The sequence below is a fragment of the Pleurodeles waltl genome, chromosome 3_1, assembly GCF_031143425.1.
Source record: "Pleurodeles waltl isolate 20211129_DDA chromosome 3_1, aPleWal1.hap1.20221129, whole genome shotgun sequence".
NCBI lineage: Eukaryota > Metazoa > Chordata > Amphibia > Caudata > Salamandridae > Pleurodeles > Pleurodeles waltl.
In genome coordinates this window covers 10,970,912-10,989,366 of record NC_090440.1, presented here as the reverse complement: position 1 = coordinate 10,989,366, position 18,455 = coordinate 10,970,912, and the positions used below count along the sequence as shown (strand labels likewise).

The 18,455-nt window shown below is 53.1% G+C and overlaps 1 protein-coding gene across 11 annotated transcripts in view; it reads left to right on the top strand.

The window, feature by feature from the left end:
• DDB2 (damage specific DNA binding protein 2) overlaps nucleotides 1-18,455 on the top strand; it is an 80,274-nt gene that overhangs the window by 37,219 nt on the left and 24,600 nt on the right. For all 11 annotated transcript variants that reach the window (XM_069221659.1, XM_069221665.1, XM_069221656.1 and 8 more), the window contains one exon: nucleotides 117-216. In XM_069221659.1, the coding sequence (XP_069077760.1) occupies nucleotides 117-216 (100 nt within the window). The remainder of the gene's footprint in view (nucleotides 1-116; nucleotides 217-18,455) is intronic.

Sequence of the window (18,455 nt, the reverse complement as noted above, 5' to 3'; positions counted from 1 at the left end):
TCTCCTTGTGATGTGTCTTGTCAGTTGGTTTCTGTTACTTAATTTTCGTAAGCACCTTTGCTTTGCTGGATAAGAGTTTTTCTGCTTAGTGACTGTTTCGCATTGTATCCCTCCAGCTTTTGGTACTGCAGTGTAGACGTGTCAGCAAGCCGTCACACCCTGGTCACAGGAGATAACGTGGGAAATGTGCTGCTCCTCGGCACAGAAGGTTCTAAGGTAAGTGTTGTGCGTTAAACAGAGGGTGGGACGTGCAGCAAATCCTAGTTTTCCAACTTAAGTCACAGAGAGCAGATCACTGCACCTAGGCCAGCATCAACCCATCACCCTGCAGCACTGCATCCAGTCCAGCTTATGCCCATCACCCCACAACACTGCATCCAGTCCAGCTTCAATCCATCACACTGCAGCCATTACAGCTTCAGCCCGCCCCCCTGCAGCACTGCATCCATTTAATCTTCAGCCCATCACCCTGCAGCATTGCACCCAGTCCAGCTTCAGGCCTTGCAGCACTGCATCCTGTCTATCTTCAGCCCTTGCAGCACTGCATCCAGTCCAGCTTTAGCCCATCATCCTGCAGCACTGCATCCAGTCCAGCTTCAGCCCTTGCAGCACTGCATCCAGTCCAGCTTCAGCCCTTGCAGCACTACATCCAGTCCAGTTTCAGCCCATCACCCTGCAGCACTGCATCCAGTCCAGCTTATGCCCATCACCCCACAGCACTGCATCCAGTCCAGCTTCAATCCATCACCCTGCAGCACTACATCCTGTATAGCTTCAGCCCCTGCAGCACTGCATCCAGTCCAGCTTTAGCCCATCATCCTGCAGCACCCCATCCATTCCAGCTTCAGCCCTTACAGCCATTACAGCTTCAGGCCTTGCAGCACTGCATCCAGTCCAGCTCCAGCCCATCACTCTGCAGCACTGCATCCTTTATAGCTTCAGCCCTTGCAGCACTGCATCCAGTCCAGCTTTAGCCCATCATCCTGCAGCACCCCATCCAGTCCAGCTTCAGCCCTTGCAGCACTACATCCAGTCCAGTTTCAGCCCATCACCCTGCAGCACTGCATCCAGTCCAGCTTATGCCCATCACCCCACAGCACTGCATCCAGTCCAGCTTCAATCCATAGCACTGCAGCCATTACAGCTTCAGGCCTTGCAGCACTGCATCCAGTCCAGCTCCAGCCCATCACTCTGCAGCACTGCATCCTGTATAGCTTCAGCCCTTGCAGCACTGCATCCAGTCCAGCTTTAGCCCATCATCCTGCAGCACCCCATCCAGTCCAGCTTCAGCCCTTGCAGCACTACATCCAGTCCAGTTTCAGGCCATCACCCTGCAGCACTGCATCCAGTCCAGCTTATGCCCATCACCCCACAGCACTACATCCAGTCCAGCTTCAATCCATCACCCTGCAGCACTGCAGCCATTACAGCTTCAGGCCTTGCAGCACTGCATCCAGTCCAGCTTCAGCCCATCACTCTGCAGCACTGCATCCTGTCTAGCTTCAGCCCTTGCAGCACTGCATCCAGTCCAGCTTTAGCCCATCATCCTGCAGCACCCCATCCAGCCCAACTTCAGCCCTTGCAGCACTGCATCCAGTCCAGCTTCAGCCCTTGCAGCACTACGTCCAGTTTAAGCCCATCATCCTGCAACACTGCATCCAGTCCAGCTTCAGCCCATCACCCTGCAGCACTGCATCCAGTCCAGCTTATGCCCATCACCACACAGCACTGCATCCAGTCCAGCTTCAATCCATCACACTGCAGCCATTACAGCTTCAGCCCCGCCCCCCTGCAGCACTGCATCCATTTAATCTTCAGACCATCACCCTGCAGCATTGCACCCAGTCCAGCTTCAGGCCTTGCAGCACTGCATCCAGTCCAGCTTCAGCCCATCACTCTGCAGCACTGCATCCTGTCTAGCTTCAGCCCTTGCAGCACTGCATCCAGTCCAGCTTTAGCCCATCATCCTGCAGCACTGCATCCAGTCCAGCTTCAGCCCTTGCAGCACTGCATCCAGTCCAGCTTCAGCCCTTGCAGCACTACATCCGGTCCAGTTTCAGCCCATCACCCTGCAGCACTGCATCCAGTCCAGCTTATGCCCATCACCCCACAGCACTGCATCCAGTCCAGCTTCAATCCATCACCCTGCAGCACTACATCCTGTATAGCTTCAGCCCTTGCAGCACTGCATCTCGTCCAACTTCAGCCCGTTCCCCCTGAAGCACTGTGTCCAGTCCAGCTTTAGCCCATCATCCTGCAGCACCCCATCCAGTCCAGCTTCAGCCCTTACAGCCATTACAGCTTCAGGCCTTGCAGCACTGCATCCAGTCCAGCTTCAGCCCATCACTCTGCAGCACTGCATCCTGTCTAGCTTCAGCCCTTGCAGCACTGCATCCAGTCCAGCTTTAGCCCATCATCCTGCAGCACCCCATCCAGTCCAGCTTCAGCCCTTGCAGCACTGCATCCAATCCAGCTTCAGCCCTTGCAGCACTACATCCAGTCCAGTTTCAGGCCATCACCCTGCAGCACTGCATCCATTGCAGCTTATGCCCATCACCCCACAGCACTGCATCCAGTCCAGCTTCAATCCATCACCCTGCAGCACTGCAGCCATTACAGCTTCAGGCCTTGCAGCACTGCATCCAGTCCAGCTTCAGCCCATCACTCTGCAGCACTGCATCCTGTCTAGCTTCAGCCCTTGCAGCACTGCATCCAGTCCAGCTTTAACCCATCATCCTGCAGCACCCCATCCAGTCCAACTTCAGCCCTTGCAGCACTGCATCCAGTCCAGCTTCAGCCCTTGCCGCACTACATCCAGTCCAGTTTAAGCCCATCACCCTGCAGCACTGCATCCAGTCCAGCTTCAGCCCACCACCGTGCAGCACTGCATCCAGTCCAGCTTCAGCCCATCACCCTACAGCACTGTATCCAGTCCAGCTTCAGCCTTTGCAGCTCTACATCCACTCCAGTTTAAGCCCATCAACCTGCAGCGCTGCATCTCGTCCAACTTCAGCCCGTTCCCCCTGAAGCACTGCGTCCAGTCCAGCTTCAGCCCATCACCCCACAGCACTGCAGCCAGTCCAGCTTCAGCCCATCACCCTCCTGCACTGCATCTAACCAGCTTCACTGCATCCGGTCCAGCTTCAGCCTGCAGCATTGCAGCCAGTCCAGCTTCAGCCCATCTCCTTGCAGCACTGCATCCATTCCAGCCTCAGCCCTTGCAGTACTGCGTCCAGTCCAACTTCAGCCCATCACCCTGCAGCACTGCAGCTAGTCCAGCTTCAGCCCTTGCAGCACTGCAGCCATCCCAGCATTATCCCATCACCTTGCAGCACTGCATCCAGCCCAGCTTCATCCCATCACCTTGCAGCACTGCATCCAGTCCAGCTTCAGCCCATCACCCTCCAGTACTGCATCTAGCCTACCTTCATCCAATCACCTTGCAGCACTGCATCCAGTCCAGCTTCAGCCCATCACACTGCAGTACTGCATCCAGTCCAGCTTCAGCCCTTGAAGCACAGCATCCATTCCAGCTTCAGCCCATTACCCTGCAATACTGCAGCCCGTCCAGCTCGTCCCCCTGCAGCACTGCAGTCGGTCGAGCTTCAGCCCATTACGCTGCAGCAAGTCCAGCTTCAGCCCATAACCCTGCAGCACTGCATCCAGTCCAGGTTCAGTCCATCACCCTGCAGCACTGCATCTTGTCAAGTTTCAGTCCATCACCCTGCAGCACTGCAGCCAGTCCAACTACAGCCTATCACCTCGTAGCACTACATCCATTCCAGCTTCAGCCTGTACAGCACAGCATCCAGTCCAGCTTCAGTCCATCACCCTGCAGCACAGCATCCAGTCCAGCTTCAGTCCAGCACACTGCAGCACTGCATCCAGTCCAGCTATAGCCTATTACCTTGTAGCACTACATCCATTCCAGCTTCAGCCCTTGCAGCACAGCATTCAGTCCAGCTTTAGTCGATCACCCTGCAGCACTGCAGCCAGTCCAGCTATAGCCTATTACCTTGTAGCACTACATCCATTCCAGCTTCAGCTCTTGCAACACTGCATCCAGTCCAGCTTCAGCCCATCACTCTGCAGCACTGCAGCCAGTACAGCTTCAGCCTGCAGCACAGCATCCAGTCCAGCTTCAGCCCATCACCCTGCAACACTGCAGCCAGTACAGCTTCAGCCCATGACCCTGCAGCATTGCATCCAGTCCAGCTTCAGCCCTTGCAACACTGCATCCAGTCCAGCTTCAGCCCATCACTCTGCAGCCAGTACAGCTTCAGCCTGCAGCACAGCATCCAGTCCAGCTTCAGCCCATCACCCTGCAACACTGCAGCCAGTACAGCTTCAGCCCATGACCCTGCAGCATTGCATCCAGTCCAGCTTCAGCCGTTGCAGCACTGCATCCAGTCCAGCTTCAGCCCATCACTCTGCAGCACTGCTTCCAGTCTAGCTTCAGCCCTGGCAGCGCTGCATCCAGTCCAGATTCAGCCCATCACCCTGCAGCACTGCATGCAGTCCATCTTCAGCCCTTGCAGCACTGCATCCAGTCCAGCTTCAATCCATCACCATGCAGCACTGCATCCAGTCCACCTTCAGCCCATTGCCGTGCAGCCCGTTCAGCTTCAGCCCATCGCCCTGCAGCACCACAGCCAGTTGAGATGCATCCCGCCGACCCCTGGGGTCACTGGACCTCAACTGTGGGAGTTTGTCATTTGCTTTGTCTTTGGGCCCATCGTACTACGGCTGTGCAAACTGGGCCAACTGTAAAGCCTTTGGCTCTCAGTGGTAGTGATGGTGAGTAGCCACAGGCTTCTCAGGGAGGTCGTGTGGGGGTGCTCGAGCTCAGAACTCGGCAGTCACACAGCAGTGCAGTAACTGAATGTCCAACCCAGCGGTTATCTTTTAAGAAAGAAAAGTACTTTAATGCATACTAGAAAGGAATACTACACTCAAACCCAGACCAATACAATTTACTGTCCTGGGTATTGTTGGGCAGGGCTGTGCCTCCATCTGTTCTGTCTCTGTGGTGGCCGTCCTGTGGTATAGGTGTTTCCCCCATGGATTTGGGCAATAGCGCGATTACAGCTCACATGCAGAGCTCCGATCTTAAGATATTTGCGCTCAGCTTCTCACAGTTCAGTAGTTTTTAATTCCCACACACTACGGTCACATTGTCCACACTGTCTGTCTGGACAAATGCCCAGGTTTGTCTTAGCATGCCAACGCCTTCCATCTTCTGCAAGTAGGTGTGCTTACTGACAGCCCCATCTACTGTTTCGTCGCAAGGCAAACGTGGCTTCAGTGGTCCTGCTTATGCACATCTCATTTTGCTGATGGTGGCGGCAAGGGATAGAGATCCTCACAGAAGGCTTGCGCTCCACGCAGAACAGGTGGGCCCTCTGTAGGCTGATCTGTTTCCTGCGGTGCGGCCACACCCTGGCTGATGATCCTCTGGAAAACACAGCCAAGTGCATGCCAAGCTTAGTACTACGGCCACGCACAGGATGATAAGAAGGGCAATGCAGACAATCCATTAATCAATCAGAGATTTGTAGAGCGTGGCTAATCACCCATACGGTACTCAAGGCGCTGTTTGTCGGTGTGCTGCTTGGTCTGCTTCAGTGATGTGTTCTGCCTGAGCTTGAGAGGTAGCGCATTCCATGTCCGGGCCGCCAGGTAGGAGAAGGATCTTCCTCCTTCTCTGCTCTTCCGGATCTTGGGGACGACTGCAGGGTCGAGCTGGTAGGAATGGAGATGTCTGTTGGGTACGTAGAAGGCGAGGCGTGGTTGAGGTATATTGTGCAGTGCCCTGTTAGTGTGGATCAGGAGTTTGTATGTTGACTGGAGCCAGTGTTGGTCTCTGAGATGGAAGCGACTGTGTCGGGGGATGTCCAGGATGAGTCTGGCTGCTGCATTCTGCGCTCTTTGTAGTCTTGATTGAAGTTTCTTGGTGATGCCGGCATAGAGTGCGTTGCCAGATTGCTGGCGACGAGTGTGTGGGTGACTGTCTTCCTCGTGTTGTGGGGAATCCATTTGAAGATCTTTTGCAGGAGTCGGATGGTGTGAAAGCATAACGAAGAAACGGCATTGACTTGGCGGGTCATATATAGAGAGGAGTCCACGATGATGCCCAGGTTTCGTGCATAGTCCGTGTGCGTGGGGGCGTTTCCCACAGCGGTGGGCCACCAGGAACCGTTCCAGGCAGAAGGGATGGAGCCGATTATGAGGATCTCTGCCTTGTCCGAGTGGAGTTTGATGCAGCTGGCCTCCATCCAGGCGGCGACTGCTCTCATCCTGTTGTGGAATTTTCTCTTGGCCTTAGCAGAATCCTCAGACAGGGAGAGGATCAGTTGGGTGTTGTCGGCGTAGGAGATTGTTTAGCCTGTGTTGTTTGGTGATCTTGGCATGTAGATGTTGAAAAGCGTCAGGCTGAGTGAAGATCCTTGGGGCACTCCGCAGTATGTCTTTGCGTTCTGATGTGAACAGCTGTAGTCTGGTTGTAGGAAGATGGCCTGGTGTTTGGTGGGTGCCTGAGGTACTTACACCTTATACCAGGTCCAGTTATCCCCTCTTAGTGAAGTGTAGGCAGTGTCTAGGAGCCAGGCTGTCTAGAGGTAGCTGTGGATGAGCAGCCAAGGCTTATCTAGGAGACGTGCAAAGCTCATGCAATACCACTGTAGTCACACAGCACTGACACACATGAAAGAAAACACTCAGTCTTACAAAAATAAAGGTACTTTATTTTGATGACACAATTACCAACTAGACAGGCAACACCCCAACAGGAGGTAAGTAACCACACCAAATATGTACACCAGTAATCAGAAATAAGCATATAAAGCAATACAAAACAGTGCCATAGTAATAGACAGTAGTGACTCTAGGGGTAGCCCAATCCATATACTAAAGAAATGGGATGTGAATGCAGGACCCCCACCTAGGTAAGTGGAATCTATAGAGGGGAGCTGCGGGTACTAGGAAACCCCAAAGGTAAGCACCACAACACCCCCCCAGCGACCAGGAAGGAAGGAGTAAGTAACTGGATTTTCCCCAAACCACCCAAAAGGAAGGAAAATAAGGATAATGCAACACCCAGGCAAGACTGCAATAAACCAGCTGTGGATTCCTGAAGAGGAAGACCTGAAAAGGAAGGGGACGGCCAGAATTCGTAGAAGAGTCCAGTGGTGGCAGGAGCCACTACCCACCTGTCTGTGGTTGCAGGAGTTGGTCAACGGTAGGACGAAGACGGTCAGCAATGCGGCCCTGGAGTCAGAGAAGAGTTGTTGGAGGGTGCAGTCAACGTCACATGCCAGATGGAAGATTGCAGTCTGTCTGTGGTGTGGAAAAGCCACCAACAAGCCTTGGCAAAGGCAAGAGTCACGGTAAGGGAGATGTGGAGCTGCTGGAGACCAGCAAACTCCAGGAGTAGTCAACCCACGGGTGGGGGGGTGTTGGGGTGCAGTCCTAGGGGGCCCTCAGCAAGGCAGAGAATCTGCAGAAGAAAAAGCAGCCTCACAGGAGACCCACAGAAAGAGAACCCAGGAGTCACAGAGGAGCTCACACAGCACAACTGAAGAAGGGTCCCACGCCGCAGGAGAAGGGAAGAGTGCTGGGGAAAGGGGCTACACGGCGCCTGAAGATCCCTTGGAGGAGATGCCAACACGCCTTGATAGCTGCAAGAGACACTGTGCACAGGGGTACTGTCCTGCATGGGAAGGCAAGGGCTTACCTGCACCAAAGTTGGAAAGCTGCCAGAGAGGACCAAGGGGGACCACTCCAGACCACCATCAGTGATGCAGGATCCATGAAGCTCAGGATAAGAGGAGATCCACGCAGCCGGTCATTGTTGCAGTTGGTGCCTGCGGATGCAGTGGAGTGACTCCTTCACTCCAAGGAAGATTCCTTCTTCTTTGTCATACAGACTGAAGATTTGCCATCCTTGGAGGATGCACAGCCGGGGAAATGTTGTAGAAGCAGGAAGGAGCAGTGGAAACAATGTTGCAAGCAGAGTCTTCGTTGTGGATGCAGATTGTCAGTTCCTGGAAGGTCCAGTCGCAGTTCCAGTGACCAGAAGTCAAAGTAGAGGTTGTAGAGGAGTCCTGCTGGAATGCTGGAATCTTACAAGCCGAATCTGAGGACCCACCCAAGAGAGAGAGACCCTAAATAACCCTGGAAGTGGGGTGGGTCACCTCGCCAGGTGACCACCTATCAGGAGGGGGCTCTGACGTCACCTGCCTGACCTGGCCATTCAGATGCTCCCGTGCTGCAGCCCATGGGGGACCCCTAACTAGCGGTTAGTGGAAAAGTGGTGCTGCCTGGGACCAGCAAGGCCCAGGAGGGGGAGTCACAGGGGACCCTCGTAGTTGCAGAGTCCACAGCAGCAGAGGCAGCAACCACAGGACGCCGACACAGAGGTCGCAGAAGGAGCCCATGCAGCCCTACAGAAATGGATCCCATGCCGCAGGAGAAGCATGCAGAGGGCTGAGCATCACAGGAAGGAGTGCTGGGGAATGGGGCTACACGTCGCCTGAAGATCCATTGGAGGAGATGCAAACTAGCCTTGGCAGCTGCAAGAGACGCAGTCCACGGGGGTAGTGTCCTGCAGTGGGAAGGCAAAGGCTTACCTCCACCAAAGTTGGAATCTTACAAGCCGAATCTGAGGAACCGCTCAAAGGAGAGACCCTAAATAGCCCTGTGAGAGGGATTGGTCACCTAGCTGGGTGACTACCTATCAGGAGGGGGCTCTGGTGTCACCTGCCTTGCCTGGCCACTCAGATGCTCCCAGAGTTCCCTGCCAACCTTGGATTCAAAATGGCAACCCAGGGTCCCTCCGGAGGAGCTCTAGGCACCACCCCTGGGGTGGTGATGGACAGGGGAGTGGTCACTCCCCGTTCTACTATCAAGTTTCGCACCAGAGCAGGGACTAGGGGTTCCTGAACCGGTGTGGACTGGTTTATGGATGGAGGGCACAAAATGTGCCCTTCAAAGCATACCAGTGGCTTGGGGAGGCTACTCCTCCCAAGCCAGTCACACCTATTTCCAAAGGGAGAGGGTGTTCGCTCCCGCTCCCAATGGAAATCCTTTGTTCTGCCTTCCTGGGCTTGATCAGATCAAGCAGCCGGAGGGCAGAAACCTGTCTGAGGGGTGGCAGCAGCTTGAGCTGCCCGGAAAACCCTGTAAGACCGGTGGTAGCAATGCAGGGGGTCCTCTAAGGAGCCCCCAGAGTGCATGGAATCATACTTCCAATACTTGCGACAGTACTGGGGTATGATTCCAACATGTTGATACCAAACATGCCCAGGTTCGGAGTTACCATTATGTAGCTGGACATAGGTAGTGGCCTGTGTTCAATACAGATATAAAATGGCGTCCCGCAGTCACGAAGTCCAGTAAAATGGATCTGGAGTTTGTGGGGGCACCTCTGCTAATGCAAGGGTGCCCTCACACACTGGTAACTGCACCCTGCCCTCTGGGCTGAGAGGGCCTACCATAGGGGTGACTTACAGTGACCTTGTGCGGTGACCTGTAGTAAAAACGGTTGCATGCTCCCTGTTCACGCAGTCTGGAATGGTAGGCCTGCAGAACCCTTTGAATGGGCTCCCTGTGGGTGGCAGAATAACTGCTACAGCCCATAGGGATCCCCTGGAACCGTAATGCCCTGGGTACTCAGTTACCATATACTAGGGACTTATATAGGGGGACCAGTATGCCAATTGTGGGAAGAAAAAGGTACAGTTACGAAGTTAGAAGGGAGAGAGCATAACCATTGGGGTCCTGGATAGCAGGATCCCAGTGGACACAGTCAATCACACTAACAACAGGCAGAAAAGGGGGTAACCATGCCAAGAAAGAGGGCGCTTTCCTACAGCATTTGTTTGCACTTGTCTGCACTTGATCTTGCAAGCTTTAGTGTTGGGAAATCACCACTAAACACCAATATTGCATCTTATTTTCTGTTTCTTGTCCTCCCCCCCCCCCCCCCCAACAAATCCTAACCTGCCCATCCTATCCCTATCTCCAGATAATATACCTTAACTCGCCTGTTGTTCCCTTTAAAAGTAGAGACCAACACACTCTGGGTGCATGACTTCCTGCCCTCGGACAGCACACCCTCAGATACCTACACCAGCTCAACACATTCTGACACCAGTAAGAACACACTCTGGGTGCATGACTTCCTGCCCTCGGACAGCACACCCTCAGATACCTACACCAGCTCAACACATTCTGACACCAGTAAGAACACACTCTGGGTGCATGACTTCCTACCCTCGGACAGCACACCCTCAGATACCTACACCAGCTGAACACATTCTGACACCAGTAAGAACACACTCTGGGTGCGTGACTTCCTACCCTCAGACAGCACACCCTCAGATACCTACACCAGCTGAACACATTCTGACACCAGTAAGAACACACTCTGGGTGCATGACTTCCTACCCTCGGACAGCACACCCTCAGATACCTACACCAGTTCAACACATTCTGACACCAGTAAGAACACACTCTGGGTGCATGACTTCCTACCCTCGTACAGCACACCCTCAGATACCTACACCAGCTCAACACATTCTGACACCAGTAAGAACACACTCTGGGTGCATGACTTCCTACCCTCGGACAGCACACCCTCAGATACCTACACCAGCTCAACACATTCTGACACCAGTAAGAACACACTCTGGGTGCGTGACTTCCTACCCTCGGACAGCACACCCTCGGATACCTACACCAGCTCAACACATTCTGACACCAGTAAGAACACACTCTGGGTGCATGACTTCCTACGCTCGGACTGCACACCCTCAGATACCTACACCAGCTCAACACATTCTGAAACCTGTAAGAACACACTCTGGGTGCATGACTTCCTACCCTCGGACAGCACACCCTCAGATACCTACACCAGCTCAACACATTCTGACACCAGTAAGAACACACTCTGGGTGCGTGACTTCCTACCCTCGGACAGCACACCCTCAGATACCTACACCAGCTCAACACATTCTGACACCAGTAAGAACACACTCTGGGTGCGTGACTTCCTACCCTCGGACAGCACACCCTCAGATACCTACACCAGCTCAACACATTCTGACACCAGTAAGAACACACTCTGGGTGCGTGACTTCCTACCCTCGGACAGCACACCCTCAGATACCTACACCAGCTGAACACATTCTGACACCAGTAAGAACACACTCTGGGTGCGTGACTTCCTACCCTCGGACAGCACACCCTCAGATACCTACACCAGCTGAACACATTCTGACACCAGTAAGAACACACTCTGGGTGCATGACTTCCTACCCTCAGACAGCACACCCTCAGATACCTACACCAGCTGAACACATTCTGACACCAGTAAGAACACACTCTGGGTGCATGACTTCCTACCCTCGGACAGCACACCCTCAGATACCTACACCAGCTGAACACATTCTGACACCAGTAAGAACACACTCTGGGTGCATGACTTCCTACCCTCGGACAGCACACCCTCAGATACCTACACCAGCTGAACACATTCTGACACCAGTAAGAACACACTCTGGGTGCATGACTTCCTACCCTCGGACAGCACACCCTCGGATACCTACACCAGCTGAACACATTCTGACACCAGTAAGAACACACTCTGGGTGCATGACTTCCTACCCTCGGACAGCACACCCTCAGATACCTACACCAGCTCAACACATTCTGACACCAGTAAGAACACACTCTGGGTGCATGACTTCCTGCCCTCGGACAGCACACCCTCAGATACCTACACCAGCTCAACACATTCTGACACCAGTAAGAACACACTCTGGGTGCATGACTTCCTACCCTCGGACAGCACACCCTCAGATACCTACACCAGCTCAACACATTCTGACACCAGTAAGAACACACTCTGGGTGCATGACTTCCTACCCTCGGACAGCACACCCTCAGATACCTACACCAGCTCAACACATTCTGACACCAGTAAGAACACACTCTGGGTGCATGACTTCCTACCCTCGGACAGCACACCCTCGGATACCTACACCAGCTCAACACATTCTGACACCAGTAAGAACACACTCTGGGTGCATGACTTCCTACCCTCGGACAGCACACCCTCAGATACCTACACCAGCTCAACACATTCTGACACCAGTAAGAACACACTCTGGGTGCATGACTTCCTACCCTCGGACAGCACACCCTCGGATACCTACACCAGCTCAACACATTCTGACACCAGTAAGAACACACTCTGGGTGCATGACTTCCTACGCTCGGACTGCACACCCTCAGATACCTACACCAGCTCAACACATTCTGAAACCTGTAAGAACACACTCTGGGTGCATGACTTCCTACCCTCGGACAGCACACCCTCAGATACCTACACCAGCTCAACACATTCTGACACCAGTAAGAACACACTCTGGGTGCGTGACTTCCTACCCTCGGACAGCACACCCTCAGATACCTACACCAGCTCAACACATTCTGACACCAGTAAGAACACACTCTGGGTGCGTGACTTCCTACCCTCGGACAGCACACCCTCAGATACCTACACCAGCTGAACACATTCTGACACCAGTAAGAACACACTCTGGGTGCGTGACTTCCTACCCTCGGACAGCACACCCTCAGATACCTACACCAGCTGAACACATTCTGACACCAGTAAGAACACACTCTGGGTGCGTGACTTCCTACCCTCGGACAGCACACCCTCAGATACCTACACCAGCTGAACACATTCTGACACCAGTAAGAACACACTCTGGGTGCATGACTTCCTACCCTCAGACAGCACACCCTCAGATACCTACACCAGCTGAACACATTCTGACACCAGTAAGAACACACTCTGGGTGCATGACTTCCTACCCTCAGACAGCACACCCTCAGATACCTACACCAGCTGAACACATTCTGACACCAGTAAGAACACACTCTGGGTGCATGACTTCTCTCAACCAACAGCACTACATTGTGCCCAGTAAATGGTTGAAGAGCTACACCCATTGGCAAGGTACTCGATACCTACACCAGCCTGACACATTCCTACACCCAGTAAAAACACACTGATGAGCACAGCCTGACACCTATACCCCCATGACACTCCTCCATCAAACATCACCACTCCGCTCAGCACACCTTCCCAAACAAACCGCACCCGTCTTCCCATGTTGTCTTCTCCCCTTAACAGCATCACACTCTGCACAGAACAAAATGCGGCACTTACACCTGTCAAGCACGCTCCTGCACGGACACAGCAGCACACACTGCACAGCACAAAATGCAGCACTTATACCGGTCAACCACGCTCCTGCATGAACACAGCAGCACACTCTGCACAGCACAAAATGCAGCACTCACACCGGCCAAGCACGCTCCTGCACAAACACAGCAGCACACTCTGCACAGCACAAAATGCAGCACTCACACCGGTCAAGCACGCTCCTGTATGAACACAGTATCACACTCTGCACAGCACAAAATGCAGCACTCACACCGGCCAAGCACGCTCCTGCACGAACACAGCATCACACACTGCACAGCACAAAATGCAGCACTCACACCGGTCAAGCACGCTCCTGCACAAACACAGCAGCACACTCTGCACAGCACAAAATGCAGCACTCACACCGGTCAAGCACGCTCCTGTATGAACACAGCAGCACACTCTGCACAGCACAACATGCAGCACTCACACCGGTCAAGCACGCTACTGTATGAACACAGCATCACACTCTGCACAGCACAAAATGCAGCACTCACACCAGCCAAGCACGCTCCTGCACGAACACAGTATCACACACTGCACAGCACAAAATGCAGCACTCACACCGGCCAAGCACGCTCCTGCACGAACACAGCAGCACACTCTGCACAGCACAAAATGCAGCACTCACACCGGCCAAGCACGCTCCTGCACGAACACAGCATCACACACTGCACAGCACAAAATGCAGCACTCACACCAGTCAAGCACGCTCCTGCACGAACACAGCAGCACACTCTGCACAGCACAAAATGCAGCACTCACACCGGCCAAGCACGCTCCTGCACGAACACAGCAGCACACTCTGCACAGCACAAAATGCAGCACTCACACCGGTCAAGCACACTCCTGCACGAACACAGCAGCACACACTGCACAGCACAAAATGCAGCACTTATACCTTTCAAGCACGCTGCTGCACGAACACAGCAGCACACTCTGCACAGCACACACCTCCCACATCTGAACCTCTCTTTCCGTCTCTGTGTCTCCACTTTACTGTGGTCCACTGCCCAACACACCCTCTGTGTACCTAGACCCATGCGATGCATGTCTACTTCACAATTCAACCCGGCTGCTACACCCATCAGCCCTACACAACCAAACATACCCTTGCATACTATCCTCGTTCTCTCCACTGATGCTTCATCACCTCTTGCAGAGTGACACCTTTTTGGGCTCTCATCCCCAGTTTTTAATTTTTCTGGGAGACTCAACTGCTGGTAACCTTGAACTGTACAACTGGGACACTGCTGCAATCCAGAGCCCAGTGTATGTGCTCTGAGACCTAAAACTTGTAGAAACTGGTACAATATCGGATTGGCACATTTAACCGACCTATAGTTATATGGTGCAGAAGCGCATCCCTGGACTGGAAAGTTAAATGTCACTTGTAGGACGCTGGCTCTCTATACTGTGCACTACAATGAAGTACACTGTGCAGAGAGTCCAGTGGATCCCCAGGTGGTACTGCAGAGGTAGATAGGACTAATGCTCTATTTGTGGTAGTGAGGGCGAACAGCCAGGCTTATCAGAGGGTAGTTCTAAGCATTTTGTTGTACTCCTAAAAGCAATAAATGATGCACACACTCAAAGAATAAATCCAACATCAATTTAGAAAATAACATGTCTTTTTATATGTGTTTCAAACCCAAGAACTTCGCAATCAGGTAAGTAGACTTGTAAGCATAAATACTTTTCAGTTTCAGAAATAAACACTGAGGGCAATTTTCAGAGTTCTCTCAATGTTAACCTACGGAGGAAAACAATGTTCAGCAAACACAGGGTTAACAATGACTTACAAAGCCAATCTCAGTGAGTTACGGTAAGTACTGGCCACTGGTCAGAACCACACCAACAGGTCACACTTGGTGGCCCTGGGGCAGCCGGGTGTGGAGGTGCAGTAAGGCGTTGGGTGCCCATTGGTTTCTTGTGGGAGTTTGGTTCTCGTGAAGACTGGCTGCAGGCTCTGCCTAGGAAGCCAGTCAGGGACAACAAGCAAGTAGGTAGTAGACATGGGGTGCTCAGGGATGAGGGTGCACCGTTGGTCCTCTTCTCCTGTGCACAGGGGCAGCGGGCACAGGGGTGTCTTTAGGTATCAGGTTTTCACGTCCGGGAGCACTCGCGGTCGGGGTGTCCTGTGTCTTGACGCTGCAGGTGTCATCAGAGAGTCCGGCAGGGGTGGACCCAGGGTGGACTTGAGCCCCTAGGAACCGGGGGATGTTGCTGGCACCGATGACCCACCACAGCTTGGGTCAGGGGTTACGAGTGCAGTGGTTGCTTGAGGTGTTAGTTTCCCTCGCCACAAGCCTGTGGGAGACCAGGCCTGCTTGCAGAGGCTGCAGGTGTCTTGGGAGAGTCCAAGATGGGTGAGACCACACTGCACTCATTCTCTGGGTAGCTTAGGACCTGCATTGGCACCATGGGTTGGCTTCACCTCAGGTCATGGACATCTGGTGCAGTGGTCACTTCTGGTGTCTAGTTTCTGGGGTTCCAGCAGTTGCACTGTCTTTTTCTTGGAATTTCTTGTTGCAGGGCAAGTACGCTGCCAACAGGAGACTTGAGTGTTTATTGAAGTCAGGACAAGTTGGCTTCTTGTGCAGAATCCTTCAAGGTCAGCAGGTAGGCCGGAGGGGCTGGTTCCAGGTGATTTGCTTCTTCTTATCCTCTTCTGTGGGTGCAACTCTTCTTTGTTCAGGTTTTCTTAGGTTGTTGAAATTTGAGTTCTAGGGTTCAGGGGTGGCACCTAAATATTCAATTTAGGGCCGTTAAAGGAGTGCCAGGCGGTAGGGTGACTACACCCTCCTTATGACCACAGGGGGGTTGGTCATCTCTGCCATCTGGAGAGACTGGGTTTCATTACAAAGGTGGCAAGGCCTTTGAACCTCCTTGCCCTGAAATGTCCTTCCTGCCTGGGAGAGGAGGCCACACCTCTGCCCAGAGCAGGCCTCTGTCTCAGGCCCTTGAGAGCGCTGGCTCTCACCTTGAGGGGCCAGAAACAAGTCTGTGGTGGCTGAACTGGCCAGGACCAGTCAGCTCACTAGTAGCTGGTAGGTTTTCAGGGGGCACTTCCAAGGTGCTCTCTGTGTGTATTTATTAATATATCCATCATTGGGGTCAGTGAGGGTGTACTATTCTGAGATGTTTGATACCAAACATCTCAGGATTCAGAGAAGCCATCGTGTAGCTGGAGAACTCGTAATGACCAGTGTCCAGCACATGCGTTTAAAAACGGCATCCTGCTGCACTTAATATGTCTCAGAATCGACAAAGACATAGCAGGGGCATATCTGTTCATGCATATATGTCCTCACGTGTCTAGATTCCCCCTGCCTTAGGGGTGACTTACTCTTGGCACATGCAGTGATAGGTGACTCAATTTAGCCTGCACCAACACAAGAAGTCTGCAAGGGCAACACTGTGTGGGCTTTGGTGAGGGAACCCTGAGGGTGGCACAATTGGTGCTGCAGCCCTCAGAGACCTTCCTTAGTACCCCATGCCCTAGGTGCCAGGGGTACCATTTACTGGAGACGTAGAGTGGTAACTAAAGAGTTTGCCAATTGTGCAGAACAACTATACAGTTTTGGGGAAAGAGATCTGGCACTGGGGACCGGGTTAGCAGGGACCCCGTGCACTAACAGTCAAAGCCACATCAGAAACCAGCCAAAACGTGGGGGCTAACTGTAGGAAAGTGCCCTCGTTTTGACATGGTTATCCCCACTTTTTGCCTGCTGTCAGTGTGTTTTGACTGTGTTCACTGGGATCCTGCTAACCAGGACCCCAGTGACTCTGCTTTCTCCCTCTAAATTTGGTTGCTCAGGACTTAGCACACCCCACAGTTGGCATACTGGTGCCCCTTATGTAAGTCCCTAGTATATGGTACTTAGGTACCCAGGGCATTCCACAGCATGGATGCAGCATGGATTACGCCACCCAAGGGGAGCCCATGCAAAATGTGTCTTCAGGCCTGCCATTGCAGCCTGTGTGCAAGAGTGCATGCACCCTTTCACTACAGGTCACTGCACCAGGTCACTGTAAGTCACCCCTATGGCAGACCTTCCTAGCCCAGAGGGCAGAGTACCAGTACCTGTGGGTGAGGGCACCTCTTCATGAGCAGAGGTGCCCCCACGAACTCCAGCTCCATTACACTGGACTTCGGGAGTGCGGTACGCCATTTTACCCTTGTACGGGACATAGATCACTACCTGTGTCCAGCTACATAATGGTAACTTCGAGCCTCGGCATGTTTTGTATCAAACATGTCAGAACCGTACCCCAATACTGTTGCAAGTATTGGAAGTATGATTCCATGCATTCTGGGGGCTCCTTAGAGGACCCCCAGCATTGTTCCTACCAGTCTTCTGGGGTTTTCCGTGCAGCCCGCGCTTTTGCCACCCCTTAGACCCTGCCCTTTGGCTAAAGTGCCTTCCTTAGGGGTGACTTATAGGGTCAGAAGTGCAGACAAGGTAAACATTGTCTGGGGTGAAAGGTTCATGCACCATTTCACACAGGCTGCAATGGGAGTCCTGTAGACACAGTTTGCATGGGCCCCATGGGTGGCATAATACATGCTGCAGCCCATATGGGACCCCTGGTGTACCCATGCCCTTGGTACCTAAGTTCTAGATACTAGGGACTTACAGGAGACACCAGTATTCCAATTGAGGGGTTTACCAACCAAATTTAGGGTAGGGACAACTGACACTAGGGTCCTGGGATTGCAGGATCCCAGTGTATTACAGTCCAGACACACTGACACCAGGCAAAAAGTGGGGGCGACCATGTCAGAAAGATCCTGCTTTCCTACACCACGCATACATGTGGTACCTCAAGGTACTATCCTCACAAGAATTAGTGGGCCTGCAGAAGTTCAGAAGAGGACTGGTCCTGCTGTCTTTGACCTGAGAGAAGCCCTGAAGGACTGGCCCTGTTCCCTTTTGTGCTCAAGACAGAGAGGTGGACTTCAAGGGTCAGTTGAGTGATCTCCTGTGTGGCTGCGGCTATACAGCAAGCTGCGAGAGGCCTTATCCTGGCAATGCCCAGCTGACTGGTAAGAACTGGACCCGGACTGGATCTTGCCCTTGGCCTTTGACAAACGTTCGCTCCAGAGGTCCAGCAGGACTGTCCTGCTCTCAGCATTCAGCCTTTGGGTTCACAGCGGCAGCCACAGTATCAG